The sequence below is a fragment of the Frieseomelitta varia genome, unplaced genomic scaffold (assembly GCF_011392965.1).
Source record: "Frieseomelitta varia isolate USP_RPSP 00005682 unplaced genomic scaffold, Fvar_1.2 scaffold_922, whole genome shotgun sequence".
Taxonomy (NCBI): Eukaryota; Metazoa; Arthropoda; class Insecta; order Hymenoptera; family Apidae; genus Frieseomelitta; species Frieseomelitta varia.
The window spans coordinates 221,798-242,740 of NW_025110726.1; the positions used below are offsets into that span (position 1 = coordinate 221,798).

At 31.0% G+C, this 20,943-nt stretch overlaps 2 protein-coding genes across 8 annotated transcripts in view; one reads left to right on the forward strand and one right to left on the reverse strand.

Moving 5' to 3' along the window:
• The first annotated feature begins 1,365 nt into the window (after positions 1–1,365).
• Positions 1,366–15,893, forward strand: LOC122537622 (protein scarlet-like). Of its 4 annotated transcripts, XM_043670934.1 has the most exons (14): positions 1,372–2,008; positions 5,262–5,427; positions 5,540–5,588; positions 6,112–6,161; positions 6,870–7,003; positions 9,015–9,167; positions 9,714–9,952; positions 10,421–10,517; positions 11,343–11,585; positions 12,308–12,541; positions 13,177–13,312; positions 13,658–13,763; positions 14,217–14,317; positions 14,807–15,893. In XM_043670934.1, exons 1-14 carry the CDS (start codon positions 1,985–1,987, stop codon positions 14,986–14,988), a joined length of 1,914 nt encoding a protein of 637 aa, XP_043526869.1. In that variant the 5' UTR covers positions 1,372–1,984; the 3' UTR covers positions 14,989–15,893. The 4 variants fall into 4 exon arrangements, with proteins under 4 accessions (XP_043526872.1, XP_043526871.1, XP_043526870.1 ...); XM_043670937.1 differs by lacking the exon at positions 13,658–13,763 and having other exon boundaries at positions 1,366–2,008; positions 14,807–14,945; XM_043670936.1 differs by lacking the exon at positions 11,343–11,585 and having other exon boundaries at positions 1,371–2,008.
• Positions 15,781–20,943, reverse strand: part of LOC122537623 (protein brown-like) — a 12,052-nt gene continuing 6,889 nt past the window's right edge. For all 4 annotated transcript variants that reach the window (XM_043670939.1, XM_043670942.1, XM_043670938.1 and 1 more), the window contains 3 exons: positions 17,989–18,230; positions 17,029–17,129; positions 15,781–16,092 (listed from right to left, as the gene is read on the reverse strand). In XM_043670939.1, the coding sequence (XP_043526874.1) occupies positions 15,911–16,092; positions 17,029–17,129; positions 17,989–18,230 (525 nt within the window). In that variant the 3' untranslated portion in view covers positions 15,781–15,910. The remainder of the gene's footprint in view (positions 16,093–17,028; positions 17,130–17,988; positions 18,231–20,943) is intronic.

Here is a 20,943-nt window from a genome sequence, read left to right on the forward strand (position 1 = left end):
GGCAAGGTACTAGCTAGGCGCTCGATATTAACAAATCCTCGATTCCCAGCCGGGGTGAAAGCGGCGAGCGAAAACCAGCGACGGATAGGGGAGAAAGGGCAAGGGAAACGGTGGGACGATAGAGGGTGAAAGGGAGAGGCATTCGACGTTCCGCGCAACGCAAACATTGTTTCGTTTCATTTCGCGATCCGTCGCGGAATCATATTGCGCCGATTCCAATATTTCCATCGTTTTATTGCGATTGCGGTGGTTCTGCCGTCGATTTCAGGACTCCTCTCCGTCACCGTTTCGTTTTTACTCCCACGAGTTTTTCCATCGCACGTCCGTTGATTCCATCGATCCTCACAATTTATGGTGTTTTCATTGGACTTCTTTTTTGCTGCTTCTTCTTATTTTTCTTTTTTTTTTTTTCTTTTTTTCTTTTCAAGAAAAGAATGAAAGAACGGGCGAGAAAGGTTTGAAGAGGATAAGGTTTGTAACTCTGAATGATTCACGGAGCGATTCTCGATTGTTTGTTCAGCTTCCTTTTTTAAAGGAAAATACAAGAGGAACGAGTGGAAAGAAATTTGAACGTTGATTCGTGGTTTTGGATAAATAAATGCAAGCGGTTATTTTTTTAAAACAAAGAGTGGGATGGAAGTTTGAAAAGATTGATCCGTGATTATTGATTCTGAAAGTCCAGAGTGTTATCTCCGTTTTTCGGTTTTTCCAAGAGAAGGATAAGAGAAAGAGTAGGAGAAGTTTGATTCTTGAAAGCTAGAGTGTTTCTTCATTTTTTTTTTTCTTTTTGAAGGGAAATATAAGAGTAAGAGATTCGAACGTAGATAGATTCGCGGAATCTAGGATTACCTTTGTTTTTTTTTTTTTTCTTTCAAGAAGAAAAGCTGAAAGAAGTTTGAGAAGATCGATTCGAAGAATCTGAAATGTTACTTTTAGCTTTTTAGCGAAAAATGTGAGAGAACGAACAATTATATAATATATCTATATTAAATTATTAATACAAATTAATATTATTGATATTTATTAAATAATTAAAAAATTACATTACCACAATATAATAAATATATCTGAAGTGGGAACGCATTACTTACAACTTAAACTTTTGGCTAAAATTTCGGCGCAGCACAGTACATACGTCCAAAAACTCTCGTGTGTAAAAAAAAAAAAGAAAGACACATAAAAACAGGAGAACCATTAACCACCCACTGCACGCCATGAAAAGTAACTAACGCGACGAAGATCCGCCAATCCGCGTCGGAATGCGTTAAAGCACCTTCTTGCTGCGTAATCCTTTCACTGTTTCCACCAACGAGTTCGTCGTATCATAGTTCTCGTTGTGTAACAGCCTTCCGTTGCATATAAGACAACACGCTCGCTTATTCCTCCACAAAACCACTCGCGATAGTATCGTGTTGTCGCGGACAGCATTCGCCTCCGGTTACTGCAAGCCGACCAGCTCCGTTTCTGTCTCGATCCTCTTCTTCGGTCATCCGAAACGCCACTGCCAGAGCCAACACACGATATGACAGTTCAGTGTCCCCATAGAAACCACCGTAGAGACTTGTGATTTTCATCCGTTGGTGAATTTTAAAAGAGAATGCTTCGTTTCGGGTCGCAGTGTATGAAATTTCCTTGCACATAATGATAAGAAATTATAACAAGTTAACAGTTTGACAGTAAAAAATTATTATTTCTTATACGAAGAGTATTCAACGAGATTATCTAAATAATAACAAGAAATTATTCGAGTGATTTATGCATCGTTCTTTTTTACGTGAAGATGTTACATAATGTTGGTTGTGCGATTTCCAATGGATTTTCAGAGTATTTTGACGTCAAAGATTTATTAGAATCGCAATAAAGGTTGTTCTTACGTAGACTTGGAATATTTTATTGCTTTGTCGAATAGTATCTTGGTGGATGCGTGATTTGTGACTGGATCGATGGAAGCCTGTGGATCTATTTATTATAGTGATTCAGCAGGATGATCTTGTATGATACGGTTAGAGTAAGTATAATACATTTCAGTAAGTATATAAAATTTAATTTGATCAATAAAAAGTTTCACACATTAAAGTATAAATTAAATTGAATTCCACTTGTAAATTAGAATGAATTCTACACATTCATTGTTAATGGTACATGATGATTAGTAGTAATTGACTTTCTGTATTTCGAAATATTTTGATGTCAGAGATATTAAAAGAGGAAAAAAAAAATTAGATTATTCAACTTGGGCATTTGAACGGATATTTAAATTATATGCATTAGATTTTTTAAATAATTTTTGTTTATTTATTTGCAAGAAAAGATTATGAAAAATATTTGAAAATAATTTTCATTGCGATGAATTTTACTAATATTTTTATTCATTTAATTTTATTAATACTTGGAAAACCTTCTTTTTCCTTTTATCAAACAGCGAAATACAAATAATTTAAAAAGCGAATTTACCTATTCAATAAAAAATGAGCAAATTACTTCATTTATTGATTACTTATCGATATACGTTATCAATATCGCTGCAGTAGTATTGGATTACGTTCAAAGAGTTAATCAAATATTAAACTATTCATACATTCTAAAAAAACACACTCGTCCCATCCATTACATAATACACTCAATCCATTCCTTCAAAATGTGATTCTCCGCGATAAAGCGAAGAATAAAATTTTTTACAATGAAACTCCGTGTTCTAGAAAATTAATTTGGAAACGTGCCAAGTATCAAAGTAAATTTCCATCTCATCTTATTTGCATCTCTTTTTGTAAATTTGATTATTTTGTCAACACAAAGTTTAAACGTTGAACGAAAGAAAATGTTTGATCACGGGTGATGATACTATCAATTTATTATTTAGACATTAGATGCATACAGGGTGTCCCGCATTTTAGTGTTCAAACTTTGTTACTATGTTTTACAGGTATAAAATAAGATTGAAATAATATTGAAATATTATGTGGCAAAAAGTTATAACAAAAATATCATATCCATCAATTTTAATGATGGATTAATGGACAAGGATCAATTTTCTCATCTTCCTAAATCGTCCCTAAGATTTTGCATTTTTATATTTTACCTTTCTATTTACAAAGAAATATTAATATGTTTGATAAGCAAACATTTACAATCGAGAAGCATTGATCATAAGAATCAAAATTACTCCTGAAAGAATTCAACAAATTCGATATGAAATTCATTCGACAGTAAATTCGATAACACTTTGATATCAATTTCAGATCAATAAACGGGGACTACACTTTGAAATGTACGCAACTACGCCATTACCTATACACAATTTTGCACTTCATATTTTTTGTTACGTGATATTTTGTTTTGCCTGTAGAAAGATATTATTTAATAACTTTTCTTCTTAATTTATTTTACCTTTTTTTCTACGCTACATTTTGTAAGACGCAATATACTTTAAAGCAAAATAAGTATCAAGTATCAAGATATTCATACTGTACATATAATATTGTCACTTTTCGCAAGAAAATTCATGCGAAGGTAATAGTTTACCTTTGTGAAGGTTTGCGGTTTGATACATTGTATTATTATACATATGTACATGTAGGTTACATGATGTATTGCTCTATAATATTCGAGTCAGAAGATTTGTCCATGTTTAACAGTGTCAATCAACTTGTCTCAACATTCTTATAAAGTTTCAATTAGCTGGATATTATAATTTCACCACAATCTAACGTTTAATGCGGATATTAAAATTTGTGCTAAAATACTTTTGAGGTGAGCAATCTTCTTTCTCCAAAACAGTGCTTATGCTACGTATGAAAAAATCTATTATTTATCTCAGATGATTTCAAATGTGAATTGTAACGTCAATATGACGAGGAATAGCAGAAAAATATTTTCTATAGAAAATTTGAAAGCGTAGAAATACAAAATATAGATATTTAATTCTAATCTAAATTTAAAATATCTAGATTCAATTAATAAATAAGTAAAATGGTTTTTAAATTTTCATTTCTTTGATTATATTTATAAAAATATGCATGAAATTTGTACAAACATCTGCAATAGTTCCAAATTTCTATTCCTGCAAGACATTGTTTAATCAATGTTTGAGCATCGTGTCGTCACCTATTTAATTAAAAAAAATTCATATTTGCCATAATAACTTTCACATTGAAGTTAAAATTCACACTTGAAATTATCTCAGTTGTACAACAACAGAATTTTTCAACACGTCACATATCAGTTTCATTCTGTAGTAAGAAATTTACAAAAGATAAATTACTTACTCATTATATTGGGTATTAACTATAAATTTATTATATTACAAAATTTTTCTACAATCAAATATAATCTCATATCATAAGTATATCATAATTATTTATTATAATATCATATCATAAATATAATCTCATATAATCTTATATCATAAATTAACTATAATTTTAGATTAATCTTGCGTGTACAGCCAAGTATTGTGTAAACTTATGTAAGTACAGTATAAACAATCTGACGCCAGTTAAACATGGCGGTGTACAAGCCAGACTTGTGTTTTATGTAATCGAACCTAACATATTAATGAGACGTTATTGGAAGGGCGCTCATCACAAGGACGATTTTTGAATAATTATAATCTCATTTCGCCACAAAACCATTTATATCTCTTCCCTCGATTTTTTGCGTTTTATATTTCTGACTTGTGTCGCGTTATTCCAATTATGTAATTACGACTAATCGAACGAGCCAATGATATCTATTTTTCAAACACGAGAATCGCATTAGAAGTTGAATGAATATTACATTGATTTCGTTTCTGTCTTCGTTTGTTTTTCGAAGTTAATTCCACTCGAGACGATTATGTGAAAATTTGTTAATATACATTGATAAATTAATTTTGTTTTCTCCTGTTTGTCTAGAACAAAAAGAGTATATTAAGCTTTTTAAATAATAAGTATATTAAAAAGCATGTTAGAGTCTTTATTTGTATAGGAATATTTAAAATAAATTTCCATTGCAATATTCAAAAAAATTTTCTTTCTTTCTTTCATCAGGCAATGAAAATATAAATAATTTAAGAAGTGAATTTAATTGTTTAATAAAAACGAGCTGATTAGTAAAGAGTAGTAAAGTTTGAATCGTAACAATATTTTAACGCAAATTACAATTTGAAACATAAAAATATTCAAATAAAAGTTCGACCATTCGACATTTGAAGAAGAAAAAGTAAACGAATTAATATTACGTTAGAAAAATTTGAAATTAAACCGTACACTTTTTTTTTTTAGACGACGGGCAGCGTGATGTATCCAGTGCTGCAGCCAAACATATTAAAAGATTTGTGTCTCACTTGGAGAAACATTTCGTACACGGTGGAGAAAAAGGTCAATGGTGGTAGTCTTCGAGCAATTTTCGGTCTCCAACACACTGAATTCATTCAACTGCTTAATGGAGGTATAATTCAATAAATTAAAATGATTAAGAAAATTCAATTTACAGCCTATGATCCATAAAAGAATTGGAATAACAAACTAATGAAGTAATTAATTCTTCAATATACTTCTAGTCAATGGTATCGTTAATTCTGGAATGTTGATGGCGATTATGGGACCAAGGTAACACATCTTCCAACTTTTCTTTCAACCCTGGAATACTAAACGAATTACAAATCTGTTTTGTCTATCTTAATTAAATTATCAATTATCAATCAATGTGTATTAAATTATTGAAGTAACAAAGATTAATTACACATTCGCATTCTCTGCTACTTAATAAAACATCCAATATAAAAATAATTTTTACCATTCTTTTAATTTTCTAGCGATCACTAAAATATTTCGGATCATTAGGAACAATTAACTGATTATTAAGGGTTTTATCTTTACGTACAAAATTTGCAAATTGTAATAATTTATATTTATATTTTAACATCCCTGCCCTCTTCATTCTCTATTACAGATACAGTTCGCTGACGCGTTTAATATTATAGTCCGCATATTAAGGGAAAAGATGGAAATAAAATTGGATGTTCAGAGCGTGGCTGGCGGGAATTACGAGTGCTTAGTATTCCGGGGTTAATTGTTTTCAACGCGTGGAAGGTTCGTCTCCTTCGCTAAAAAAAAATTCTCGCTTTTTCAGCGGCGCCGGGAAAACCACGTTGCTCGCGACGATCAGCCGCCGTGTGAAAGGTTCATAAGTTTCATCTTTCTTTCTTGCGTTTCACGAATTGATCCCTGCAGCAAAATCGAAATGGTAGAGAAATTGATAGATGACGGTAGAGTTAGTCACGAAATTTCTTTCGCAGATATTGAAATGAAAGGTGCATGAGAAAACATCTTTGCGATTCGAGGGAGAATGCGAGAGAAAAATACGGAATTGTTTGTTGACTGAAATTTGAAATCATTGAAGAAATTCTTAGTTGTATTTGAGTATTTGTAGTGCATCTCCGAGTCGAGATATTCTTTGTTTGGATAGATTTTTCACGAGAAAATTTTTTTAACAACCACCGTCAATACAACTCTGTAAATTTTCAAATTTTCTTACGAAATTTTGTTTTTTAACAGTACGGTTATAAAATTTCGATTTATTCAATACGTTTAGATTTACGTCTATTTATTAAATAGTTAATTATTTATAACTATTACTTAGTCTTTAATGGGTAAACAATTATATAATGAAATATAATTCTTCAATAATTATTATAATTATATTACACTTTAATAATAATTATAATACAGTTTCTAGAGGACAATTGTCGTAAGTTCTTGATATAAGAGAATTTCATTCATTCCCTCATTCCCTCTCTATTTCGAAATATTCGCCTTCATTTTGCCATTTTACCATATTTGCGATCTAAATTGGCAGAATTTTGATCAGTATGAATTTTCAATCGATAGGGAAAGCGACAGGTGACGTTCTGTTAAACGGGAAGCCTATCGATACCGGGCAGATGATAAGGATATCTGGATTCGTTCCACAAACGGACCTGGCTGTCGAATCGCTGACAATCCTCGAGCACATGGAATTCATGGTTCGTTCAATTACAATGCTTTAATTAACTCTTTTATGATTTTTGAATTTTTGTTTCTTTAATTTTAATTTTAATATACCATTGTTCGCATTTTCATGATAAATATTATATCGTACACACGATTTTAATTGAACTTTGATTTAAATAAGAAATATAATATAACTAATAATCAATATGATAATATTAATTTATATGACAATTTATATGACAATTAATATAGTTAATAATATAATATAGAGTGTAGAGTAGTATAATTGTTACACTTATAATTGAAGTAATTTAAATAAAAAATATAATATAACTAATAACCAATAATATAATAATATTAATTTATATTATAATTTATATAATAATATCAATATAGTTAGTAATATGATATAGAGTGTAGAAGTATAATTGTTATACCATAGGATTTATATAATAATAGTTTGAATGGTTCAATCTTGATTAAATAAATGAATCAATCTTCTTCAAAATCGTAGAATTAAATCGAAAGATTATAAAATCACAAAATTACACAATTACGGAATCATGAAGTTGTAGATGTAGAATCATAAAATCATAGAATTCAATGGAATAGAACTAAACTAGATTTAAAAGAAAAAAATAATACTAATACAATTTGGCAATAAATAAATATTGATGAAATAATATCACCAAATAAAAGAATATATCTATTTTTCGGCAATCTATACGCATAAAATAAAAATCAATCTTTCCATAATTTTCCAAATGTCTCGTTACCCATATAACATCGATCTTTTCTCAGCTATTAGAAATTGATTAAAGAACTGAAAATACAAAAGGAACAAAAATGGTGGATGTAGAACAGTCATAAGAAAGTTGAAAAGCTTTTATTACCGATGATAGGTATCATAAATCGTTCCTGATTAATGACTGTCGTTCAAACGCTGGCAATCGATCTCAGAAAAAAAAAAAAATACCATCGAATCGTAGATAACCAAGAACCGGTAGAAGTATGGGATTGTTCACATGGCACGAATGATTGCTCGGTAAAGGCGTCGATTAGTCGTTAGCGATTTTAAATAATTGCTTTTTGTTCGATTGTACTTGAGATCGATAAAGCGATTAATGTTCCAGAGGTAATTTATCTTGGTTGCATAACGAGATTGAATTACGTCGCTTTGATAGATCGATTCTCAAACCGAGTTAAACACAATGAAACTGAGATACTTTTATAAGAAACACCTTGTCTCTGCTTTTTCACGTTTTGACTGGAAATGTTTATCAGTGACGATTTACTATTAGTAAATACGAAATTGTGATTTTAACCGTTTAGAATTGAATTTCTTCTTTTAATGACATTTAAGTGTTATTTTTTATTTTCTATTTGACAAAATTTTTTACAAAACTATATGTTATTATAAACGTAACCGAGATGTGACGGGCGTTTAATTGGAATTTAGTTCATTAAATATCATAAAATATTACAATCGGATATTTCTTATACGTGCATTTTGCACATTTCTTCGAATTTTCATTTCTTTTTTTTATCAGTGCATAAATATCTGTAATTCAGCTATGAATTATGATCTTCGTTTGTTTATTATTTCTTTGAATTTTACGTTCATTACAATTGTTATACTTTTCACGATATTTGTAACTCATAATTTCTTTTTATTTCCATCACGATTTTCGTTGATCATGATTTTGATAATTTCTTTTTCTTCTTTCAGTTCTTCTTAGAGTTCATAATTTTCATATTTTGCACAATTTTCATGTTCATTATCCAAAAATTCAAAATATCAAATTCCATCTATCTATTGTGAAATCAATCTCAAATCTCTCTCATCAAACAGCTATACGGTCCTCCAAGGTCCGTTATATGTTTAACCGAAACCGATTATCAAATTTCATTTTGAAATGTCGTATAAATTTTCGTCGAGAGTGCTTCACGAAGTGCTCATCCGCGTCAAATAATTCGTTTAAACGTTGAACGATCGGGTTTCTGACCCATTAAAACTTGGCAATTGTTCTTGACTTGATCAAGGCGTGCATGAAAATGGACCGGAGGCTGAGGGCCAGCGTCAGGAAGCAACGTATAATGACTCTGCTTGGAGAACTCGGTCTAGCGAAAAGCACCGGGACAAAACTGTCCGCCCTTTCTGGTGGAGAAAGGAAACGCGTCACCCTGGCTGTTCAAGTAAGATTTTCGAAAATCAATACCTCTTCCAGATAGTTAGATAAAGGAGAAACGAATGAATTTTTAAAAGTTCGGGTAATAATTCATTACTCAATTTATTATCTAATTTATTATTTACTTTCGGATAATTTAAGGTAATCGATGTTTTGGATCACTGATTTAAATTCGCACCTTAATTGCAATCTTGCCGAGTTTGCCGAGTTAAAATTTAAAACACACGAGAGAATGCATATAAAAAGTAATTGAAGATATTAAATAGATATCTGAAACAAAATTCAGAATATTATAAAATGAAAGAAGCGAATGTTCACCTTATCATTTGTCGGTCTTATCTAAATTCACGGAAGAACACTCGTAAAGCCGGACAACGACATTTTCTGGCGATTCGCCCCTTTTCTCTGTCACAAATTGTATACATGACTAGTATACACATATATATATATACATATGTATCATATGCGAGAGATTCTGTTAGAAGACTCACGTGCATTGTGGACCCGCAATTTCCTTAATGCGAAATACACATAGGGTAGAGAATTTTTTTAGCTACTCACCGAACCGAGCATTCTCTTTTGCGACGAGCCAACAACGGGTTTGGACAGTTACGGGGCAATGACTGTTGTGAAGACGTTGAGGGAAGTCGCGGCCAGCGGAAGGATAGTCATATGCTCGTTGCATCAACCTGCTTCCGGTTTGTTGGAAATCTTCCACGAGGTTTTACTGCTCTCTGGCGGCAGGGTTGCTTTTCAAGGTTCCTCCATTGATGCTACGAACTTTTTCGACAGGTTTGATTATTTATTTATTCAGATATTTGCTCAAAGCGTTTCAATGTTTTAGTAAGATTTTGAAACGTAGTCAATCGTTTATTTTGTAGAATTTTATTATCAATGTACAGAGTAGCGACGAAATTTACTTTGATTCAAATAGGAAGAAATTCAAGGATAATTTAATTCAATTTAAGATTAATTTTTCAGTATTGTCATATCGTGCACAGAGTATTAAATTTAGCCTAATTCAAATTGTACGTTCTTGCAAGAATAATTCAATTCAATTTGAGAGTGATACAATATTTCGATTTAAATTTCTGAGTTTCTGATTTATTTTCTGACTTATTTGTAGAATTCAATGTCGTATTCAAAGAGTTGTTTAAATTACAGATTGCTACTTTTTCTTTAAAAAGAAAAGAGATACTTTATCATTCGATTTCTACATTATTCGTACGCTATTTCATAAAACGAGCGCACAATTTTCAGCTTGGGACTACGTTGTCCTCCAACCTTCAACAACGCCGAGTTCTTCGTTTCTCAGCTGTCCATCGTTCGTGGTAAAGAAGCTGAAAGCTACAAAAAGGTACTCTAAACGAAACTGTCAAAATTTGATGAGATAAGAAAATATACGGTATACAGAATGTCTCTGTATACCAATAATAATATAACCAAGTAGGAGATAATTCTGCGTGAGAAACGAGTCGAAAAGGAAGAATAAAATGTCTTCGTTAAAGTCTTTTTATCAAAGAGAAAATCAAGTTTGAAAATTTATCAAGTACCAATTTTTCTTAAATGAAAAAATTTTATTTCACGCGTTTCGCTTATTTTTACGCATAGAATATTCTCGTGTCCATTATTCGCGTCTGTCTATTAAGAAATTAAGTAAATTCAAGTACACTTGGTAAATTTTCAAATTCGATTTTCTCGGGAACAGAATGAAAAATTTAACTCGTTAAAAATTTAACTCATTAAATCTTTATTTAAAGATTAGCTTTAATGAAAAATTTTACTCATTCTCTTCGACTTGGTTTTTCAGATTATTCGAGTAACGAGACACCCTGCATAATCTCTCTTGCGTAATGCTCGACGTCATTTCCCTAGATACACGTTTGATTGGCATTGGTTTCCGTTTTCGATTAATTTCAAAAATTTTAATAACACAAAATTACTTTATTCTTTCAAACAATTTCACATCATTTCATCGTAACAATATCCATGTGCATATGTTGATCAATAGTATTTGAACCGACAAACATCGAAATCAATATTGAAAAATATTTCTAACGTCATTTAACATATTTTTATACGTGATAAGCGTTCTACCTCTAATAAGAAAAGAAAGTAACAAAGAAAGAAAAGCGTCTTCTATACGAATTATCCGCATGAATCAATGATCACGCGCACACAGGTGAATTGGATCTGCGATCAGTACGAGAAATCGAAATACGGTCAAAGGGTGTCGAAACTGATCGAATACTCCTGCGTTGCGGAATCGAGCGAGCTGCCGGCAATATTCTCGCAGGCCTCTTTGTCCCCGAAAGATTTCAAAAAAGCTCGCACACTGACGCAGCTCCGTTGGCTCATGTGGCGTACATACGTCGATTCCAAGAAGAACTCAGCCTCTTTGCTCTTGCGATTTATAACGTACATGGTGAGATATCAGACTCTGTCCTACACGCCAAGCTTCCCCTTTGACCACGTTTAAGCCGTCTGATCCTCTTTCGCCTTCCTTCCTACGCTTTTATGCTCTGAAGCGTTCCTGTATCGCGGCTACGGCCACTGTTCCACGTGTTTCAGACTTAGTAGTGGGTTAAGTCCCAAGTTCCCCGATAATCCGAAACCATTGGACTAATGTTGCGTCTACACGAGTGTTTTACGTACGATTTTCTCCGTCCTGTTAGATGTACAAGCCATCTTCGAGCAATTCGCGTCATCGAATTTTGGAATTGTAAATGGAGAGTTTCAAAGATCCTTTGTGACGAAATCGAAGAAATCGAAGTAGAGACAATCGATGAAATCCAAACTCTGAAGTTCTAATTACTTTTGCGATTCTCCGATCCTCGAAATTCTCCAATCAGTATATAAAGTACGAGTATCTTCGAATCCACTCTTGAATTCCCCCCCCCCCCCTCACCCCTAATTTTGGGAAATCTTGTCGAACGCGAAATTTCGCGAACGCTCGTTTGAAATTCAAATTCAACAGAAATACTATCCAAATATGCAAATCGCTCTAATCAATTCCACTTTGAAAGTAAACACGAATTTTAGAGTCCTCAAGTTCATTTCTTCCTTTCTCTTTGTGCGAATCAATTCTCCTTTCCTAATTTTGTTGAAATCCAGTCTACAAAAAATCGACATGACGACCGTTTAAAGTTTATAGGATTGCTGATATCGCTGCCGTACATGAACATCACCGGCCAGGCATTAGATCAAGGTAGCATACAGAATATGCAAGGTCTTCTATACCTGGTGGTGGTCGAAACTGTGTTCACGTTTAATTATGCTGTTTTCTATACGTTCCCACGAGAACTGCCACTTCTGTTGAGGGACATCGCCAGCGGACTTTATGGCCCGACGCCATACTACATCAGCAAGGTTATCGTTCTGGTGAGATCATCAATAAGTCGTTCATCAGTGCCTAGAATTTTCTGTCCAATTTTAATAATAAATTATATAATAATAATATAATAATATAATTATTATAATATATATTAATATAATAATATAATATATTAATATTATATTATTATAATATAATAATATAATTATATTAATATTGTATTAATATAATAATAATAATTATATTAATATTGTAATAATATAATAATATAATTATAATTACAGAATGGTAATAAGTAACCTTTTTTAAAATAATGAATTTTTGAGGATTTTATTATGAATTTATGGAAATAAACTTGATGAAATTTTTGGAATTATTGTCATATGCTAATTAGTGAAATGCAAAATTAATAATGAAGATAAAGTTTGACTACTTCGTTTAATAGAAGTACATTGTCTTTTAAAAAGTTAAATAAATATTAATCTGTTTTATATTATTATTCGACGTATTTATCAGAATAGAATAAAGTAGGTAGTACTTACCAGAATAAAGTAGGCCAGCCATGATTTAATTGTATACTGGCTTTTATGCTTCCGAGATATTACATCTCTGGTTGAATGGCGGCGAAATCCAATTTCCGATTTCAATGTACGGATATACTGGATTTCGTGGAAATTTTCAGATACCCGGGGCGATAATACAGCCATTGCTCTACTCGGCTTTCATATTCGCGATCACCGGGCTGAAGGGTGGACTTTTAGGATTCGTTTACTTCGTCCTGCCTGTAGTTGTCTGCGCCATTTCAGCTTCCGCTCTTGGTGAGGATCTTCTTACTGTTACCTCTTACAAAAAAATTAAGGAGAGATCAAACATTTTCCTAGAAAAATTCTTCTCAATCATCACATTATTTTATATTGGTGTTATTTCAATTATCTGTTGGAGAAATTCCGCTCAATCGTCACAGTAATACGAGTTTCATTGGTACTTTTTATTAGTGTTATTTTAATCATCTTTTGGAAAAATTCTTCTCGGTCATCATATTATTATCACACTGATACGAGTTTTATCAATAGTATATAAGCGTTGTAAAAAGTTTATAAAAGTAAGTATTTCGAGTGTAAATACGAAAAATGAAAACAAGGGTCTCCTAATTTGTCGAACAGGTTTGTTTTTGTCAGCGTCGTTTCAATCGGTAGACACTGCCTCTCTGTTCTCCGTGCCATTGGACTTCCTTGGCCTGATGTTCTGCGGAATTTACTTGCATCTCGAGTAAGATTACAAATTTCAATTAAATTTAACAGTATAATTTAATAAAACAAATTTAGCTTGTATATTTGGAATGCGTATTATTTTAAATTACGTTGTCTCCTTGAGTAACAAAATAATGTTCAATTACGAATTTTCTTCGCTTCTTCTGCAAAACATAATTTTCACGCTGCAAATGTGATATCCCAACCGTGAGATAACTAAATTTTCCATTTGGCAATAAGTAATTAAACTTCTTTCCATTCTCTCTGGTTTTCATTTTCTTAAATTTTCGTAATTTTCTTTTTTCTTCTTACCTATTTCACTAATTTTTAAAATATTTAAAAAAATACATTTCGAAGAACATAGACAAGCGGCAAATAGATAAATAAAATAGATGAAATATAAATGAATAGATGAATTTTAATGAAAACGAGTGTGCATGGATACGATAGATTCCTTTATAAATTTTTACAGTCACCTGGCGCCAGGTATCGCGTGGCTCAAATATCTGTCACAGTTTTATTACGGCCTCGAGGCAGTTTCCCTGATGCAATGGCTTCTGATAGATCATATAAGTACGTAACTGTTCACCGAGCTTGTATTTTATCCGAGTATGAAAATTTTACAGTTAAAATTTAAATTGATTACATGAAGCTTAATATGACAGTACGCAGTTGAAAGCTCTACACTATAATTAAAAATTTAATTATTAAAAACCTATTTCTACGAAATGAATTTCTAGCTTTATTAAATTTTAATGTTAATTAGTCTGATCTTCTGTAAATCTTTCTCGTTTTAAATCGGGATATAATGTCTTCTTTAAATCTTTTGGAAGAAATCATAATTAATTTATTTATTTAATTATTCAGTCTTCTATTTTTATAATCTTTTTCATTTTCAAGACACGTAATGTATCCTTCAAATCTTCTTGAAAAGAACGTAATATTTACATAACATTTCTGCAATTGGATTAAAGCCGCGGATGGACAGCAAAAATTCCAAAATAAAATCGTAAATTTAACGTTTGGAAAACGTTTTTTACATGTGAATTTTTAATGTCAAAGATTGTTCCCCGGATCCGGAAGAGCCTTGCATCTCCAGTGGACTAGGGGTGCTGGAGAAATATGGCTACTTACCAAATCACTACGTTACGGATATAGTTGGTCTTCTGGTCATTTTCGTTGTTAGCCATTTGGCCGGTTTCCTAGTGATCAAGCACAGAAGTCGCAAAGAACCAATCTATTAAATTGATCCCTTTGTCAAGTCACGCTCGTGATAAAAATTTTAATCTCGGATTTAAGAAAAAAGTAAATCGCAGTCCTATAGAATTTCAATTCAAATTTGAGATTTCAGTTCCTTCAATTGAAGATTAATAAGTACAAATTATAATTATTATGACGTTCCAATACTTTGTCCATTTAACGTGACGTTTACAATCACAATGACTAGACTGTGGATTTCTATGCAAAAATGGGAACATAATATAAACGATTTTTAAATGTACATATACTAAATATAGTCATCGAATTTTAAATATGATTATCAATTACTTATCGTGCAATAATTATAATAGTTAAATTAAATGTAATTTAGAGGTTCATAGATTTGAGAATGTAATTATAAATATATGAAATATTATATATAGAAAGTAATATGTTTTAGATATGTTCTACATAATTATTTTCGTACAGTATAATTTTATTTCCACGTAATTTGCTTTCTATACAATTTTAGTTTTAAAATTTCTTATAAATGCACACGAATCTACAGTCTAACAACAACTAACGCTTACTCAAGAATATCGAAACAAAAATAACCCAACTCCAGCTTCGCTCAGTTTTTCACATACGTGTGTTTTTAAATTCGTTTTTCTTTCTGAAAGAAAAAAGTTTGGGTACCTCGAAGAATGCACAAACGTTTTATTATTGCCGTCGTTTTTTATATTTATAATTAACCAGGGGGTGAATAAATAAATATCGGCATAATCGGTCTTGATCTCACTAAATTAACAAATTCGTGAATGATTGATATCAACGCTATTATTAACAAATATTTATATAGTGTAAGATAATTGTAAGACACGTAAGTTATATAAGTTAAACAGATTGCTATGTATCATACGTTTGTTATAAATTATTTTACGTAAACGAACGTGGTGGGATTGTTATTTACAACAACGTTCTAATTTTCCTTCTCCTTTGTAGACCAAAGTATCCAAGAACATTCATCGCGATTGTTAAGAGTATAAGACCGCTGAAATCCCAGATGAGATTCGCCTTCTTGAATCCATATTCCGAGAGCACTTGTTCCCCGTTTCGTAGACAGGGGAAATCACTAGACGCTTGACAGTCTAAAAGAAAGTTAGTCGAATTAAATTAATATCTAATTTATCGTATCTGAACTCTCGTTAAGAAAATTAGTTACGTTAAGTATATTTCAGAGCGGAGTTTCGATCGATTATGAGAGTCATTAGTCTTTAGAATGAATCATTAAATCTTCAATGTCTCGAAAAAATAATTCTATAATAATTCTATAATATATAATATATATATATATATAATAATTATAAATAACTGTATATAATAATATATTTATAATAACTATAATTATAAATAATTGATTAATAAGTTCATACGGAGAGTAACTTTAAATTTTTGCAAATTAGACTATAGTCACTACTTGAGGGTAAAATTTATCTCAGATTTTAGAATTTCGATCGACTACTTGAAAGACATGATTTCTCAAAATGAATTACTTAAACCTTCTCGAAAGAGAGCAAAATTACGTGTGAATTTTAATTTACAACACCAACTACAAACAAAACTTTTTTTTATCAATTTTAATCAATATTCATGATTAAATACCTTTAATTACCTTTTTTGTAAACTCAGAATCTAATCACGAACAGAGTCGAAATTGAAGTTAATATTACGATTAAATGCCTTTAATTTTAACGGAATTAAAATTTATATTGAATCGAAATTCCAAAATTGAACAATAAATTAAATTAAATTCAATGCGAGAGTAAAGTTAATATTATAATCAAATACCTTGAATTTTGATAAACTTAAAATCTAAATCGAATCATTTCAAAAAGAAAATTCAAAATTAGAATAAAATTAATGTTCCACTGTATCATTAAGTAGATCATATTCTCTTGCTTTAGATATACATCTTTCCAATTTTCCCCGGAAACATCCCTCCATATTTATGAACAATCCTTTGAAGAATATCAAAGAAGTCGCAAAGAATTGGGGTGATTTATTCAAAAATGCAGTTCGCTCACCGATGTCATCTACTCGTGACCAATAAACTATGGAAAGTGCTTCGTTCAGGTAAAAGAATATTGAGAAATATTTAAAACACGTCAGACATGTGGGCAGCGACCTGAAAACATCAGCGACTTGTTACTTTTATAGTCTGCCGAACCGTAAGAAAGTTCCAGCTCGTTCTCAAGCTGTTACTACGATTTTTACGGTCTACTTAATTTTTGAACATCGCGCGCAAATAGTTCGAAAATTTTTTTTTTTATTTTAAAACTTTATTTTTATCTAACTTTGAGCATCACTATAACTTCTCAGAATTATAATCTCGCTCGGTTTTTTTATTTTATTTAATCCTTGTGTTTATATATTTTCTTTGCAGATTAATGCAATATTGATTTTATTATATTTATAATAATATTATTATTATTTATAAGTTAATTTGTATTATTATTATATTATTTATTATAACATTATAAATGTAATATCGATAAAGTTTGAGTGATTTTTTTTTCATTTTACGCAAGCAATGAGCATTTCTGACATAAATTTTAAATATTTTTGGATTTTCTGTGGTTTTATATTTATTCCCTTTGTGCCTTTATTACTTTGCATCTTTTATTTCATTTGCATTTCTGGGTGTTTCTGGGTGTTTCATTTTTATATTTCATATTGTATTTCTCATTCGATTCAGCCATTTGCTATAACAATATTGATAAAACTTGAATGAAATTATTCTTCGTTGTCCAAAAGTTTCAATTTTTGGACAATACAAATGTTGATTTTTATTTTCATCGTCCAGGACGATACGGAATCCTACATTACTGAATTAAATTTTATGCAATTGCAGGCCAAGATTCAGTATTCTGCCATACTAAATTTTAGCAGCGTAGATGCGTTTATTATTATTAATTTCCAAATCTCGCGAGAATTTTAACAGTATGATATTATATTAAACTATATTTACTTGAAGTATACAATACCTGAGGTTGTAAAACATGCCAGCAGTTAATAAAAAGAGCATGTCTATAGGTACCATGATCAGTGAAATGAAATCAATGTCCTCGATCCAGATGGAGAACATTAAACCATACGCTATAGCGCAAATCGCACTCGTCGATGTGATTGAACAGTAAAATAGAAAATTGAATAAATCGATTCGAGTGACTACCACGAGATATATCACTGTTGTGAACATTACTGCCTGTAGAATGGCTTTCGGTATCTGAAAAATATATTTTTCTCAGTTAGTGATTCGATTTAATTTTAATAACGCGTGTGGAAATGATTTTGTTTTCAATTTTTCGGAATAAAGTCAGATTACATATTTATTATTATTTATTTGAATTTATTTTAAGGTGGTTACTACTAATTATAGAATCGTCAGTGACTACTAAAAGCATAATTAACAACAAATATTTATTACTTACATCTTTCATTATTTTTTTTTCAATTTAAAATCCAACTAGCATGATTTACAATAAATATTCTCGACTTATTTCTTCAAGCAATCATTTTTCTGCTCGTTACAAAGCAAATGCACTATTGGTGTAAATGTTTTAATATTTAGAAAAGAATCGTTCTTAAATGCTCTACATGGGAGAAGAAGTAAAAAATGTGGAATAAAATTGTTTTAACGTTTCGAATATTAATAATATTCAAAGCAATGGTATAATCAAATTTTGTTAGTACAGTGTATGATATAAATAAATAAGAAAAGAGATGAATCGTTCGAAATTTTATTAATCTCTTAAAGTGGATTGTTAACTTCAAGAGTTGCAACCTCATGCAATCTATTAATTTTAAATTAATAATCGTAATTATGCGTTTATGTTATTACTTGAAAATTTATACGATTCTCTGTTTAATATTTCCTAACGACGCGGAGAAAATTCTAGTTTCATTTACGTATCAAACTACAATTAAAAGCACTTAAAATTAAAAAGGCACGAGATTGTAGTGTTCAGCGAATTCAAAAGATGTGATAATTGCTCTTATAATTAGTTTAATCTATTATAACACCTTTCTTATATTTGTGGTCAGATATTTATACATCTAGAATATATCAGATTTTGACATTTAATCAGTTACATGAAATGGATTAGTAGCATTTGTAATTATAGCGACCGCAAATACATTTTTGTCTGCTGTATGTATATATATATTGATATTTTTTTTCTAGAACTTGTTGCAATCTACATTCGCATGTAATTATAGCGACCGCAAATACATTTTTGTCTGCTGTATATATATATGTTGCAATCTACATTCGCGTTCATTATGAAAGTAAAATAAGTGAGTTTACTCATTCTGCTTATTAACAAATTTCTTCGAATCGCAAAAATTGTATTTACAGTGTAAGAATGCTACAATTTAATTAAACTTTTCAATATTTAGTCTGAGAGTACCATTCGTAGAAGATACTTTCATTAGAGATTCAAAGAGGACGTATTACGAATTGCACTGAATAAATATATCATAAAGTATATATCCAGAAATGAATGTATTCTTGTCATTATTATTATATTACTATACTATTGCATTAAATGTCCTGTGTCTTAATTAACTTTGAACATTTATGTCCGTATTAAATCATCAAACAGATAATCTGAGATGCTTAAAATAATTAATTTATTCTTTGGAGGTTATTATGAGCAGTATTGAATAAATATATTGAGAAGTATCTATTTAAAAATAAATACATTCTTAATTTATTGCATGCTCTTCATTCGATATTAAACTTCTAGATTTTTTTAGTAATTTTAGAGAACATTCAAGGAGTTCGTTATGCCATTACAAAATTTTCAACTCTTCGTTGAATATTTATTATATTTATTATAAAGCTGATTCTATCGAGTCGTGGAAACGTATACTCCAGAACAAAGAAAAGATAGCACACTCTATATTTTCTCATATTATGTATTGTAAGTAGAGAGATTATCATATCATCAATATCCTTGGTCATGGATTAGCCATGTGTATTATGTCGAATGTTATTACCGAGATGCGGAATTTCTCAGAAATGCAAGAAACGAAAATGTAAATACTGCCGGTGGCCTCGGAGCAGACATGATCGAACATTTCCGAATATTTATTATTTTTAGTCATATGGGAGCTATCAAAAACGTAACATTCGCGTGAAATACGGTCGGTTAAGTGCGTATTAACGTAATAAGAGAGAAGAATAAATTTGTAAACATTGGTCGCGAGAGAGAGTTAAATTCAGCTGAAATACACGCGATATCGAAATTAAACGAAGAACATTATTCTGTTGTACAAAAAATAGCCAAGACAGTCAACAGGAAGTCGTAAAGTGCATCTATTACAAGATCCCGATAATTGTGGAAAAAGAAAAGATTGTGGACGACCGCGGTGTCTAACAGCTCGGGATGATAGTACTATGATACGTACAGCGTCAAATTCAAGTTCGACTGTGCTGTACGAAAGGAGCACCAACTTCCGAGTCGTCGATCCATGGGACGCGGCAGTATAATGATTGGAAGAGGTATTGGTTACCAAGGTAAGATTTTAAGGTAACAAAATTTATTACGGGAAATTTAAACAGTAAAAGGTATATTGAAATGATTGACGAACAAATGAACACGCGTATGCGAGTTCACAGGAAAAAAGTACATTTTTTCAATGTGATAACGCGGCGAAAGCAATAAAACAATATTTTGCAAACAGAAAAATTCGCGTTTTAAAGTAACCAGCCAAGTTTTTTAAATATTGTCGGTTATAATCTGTTGTTGTTATATTTTTAGTTATGTTCGGTCTTACCGAACACAATGAGGGTCAAAATGTGATGCGACAAATAAATTCATCGAGCCAGGGACAATAAACTCCTGTCTTGTCTAAACTTTTCTACGGCAGGGACCTCCCGCGACCGTATTTCATATTTCAAACTGACATTTCCGTATTGTAGTCATATTTGACTC

Excerpts from the sequence above, each read along its gene's own strand:
- LOC122537622 (XM_043670934.1), top strand. The coding sequence starts at position 1,985 with ATGATCTTGTATGATACGGTTAGA. Across the intron at positions 7,004-9,014 it reads TCGAGCACATGGAATTCATG|GCGTGCATGAAAATGGACCG; the intron begins GTTCGTTCAATT and ends GACTTGATCAAG. Across the intron at positions 10,518-11,342 it reads AAGCTGAAAGCTACAAAAAG|GTGAATTGGATCTGCGATCA; the intron begins GTACTCTAAACG and ends ACGCGCACACAG.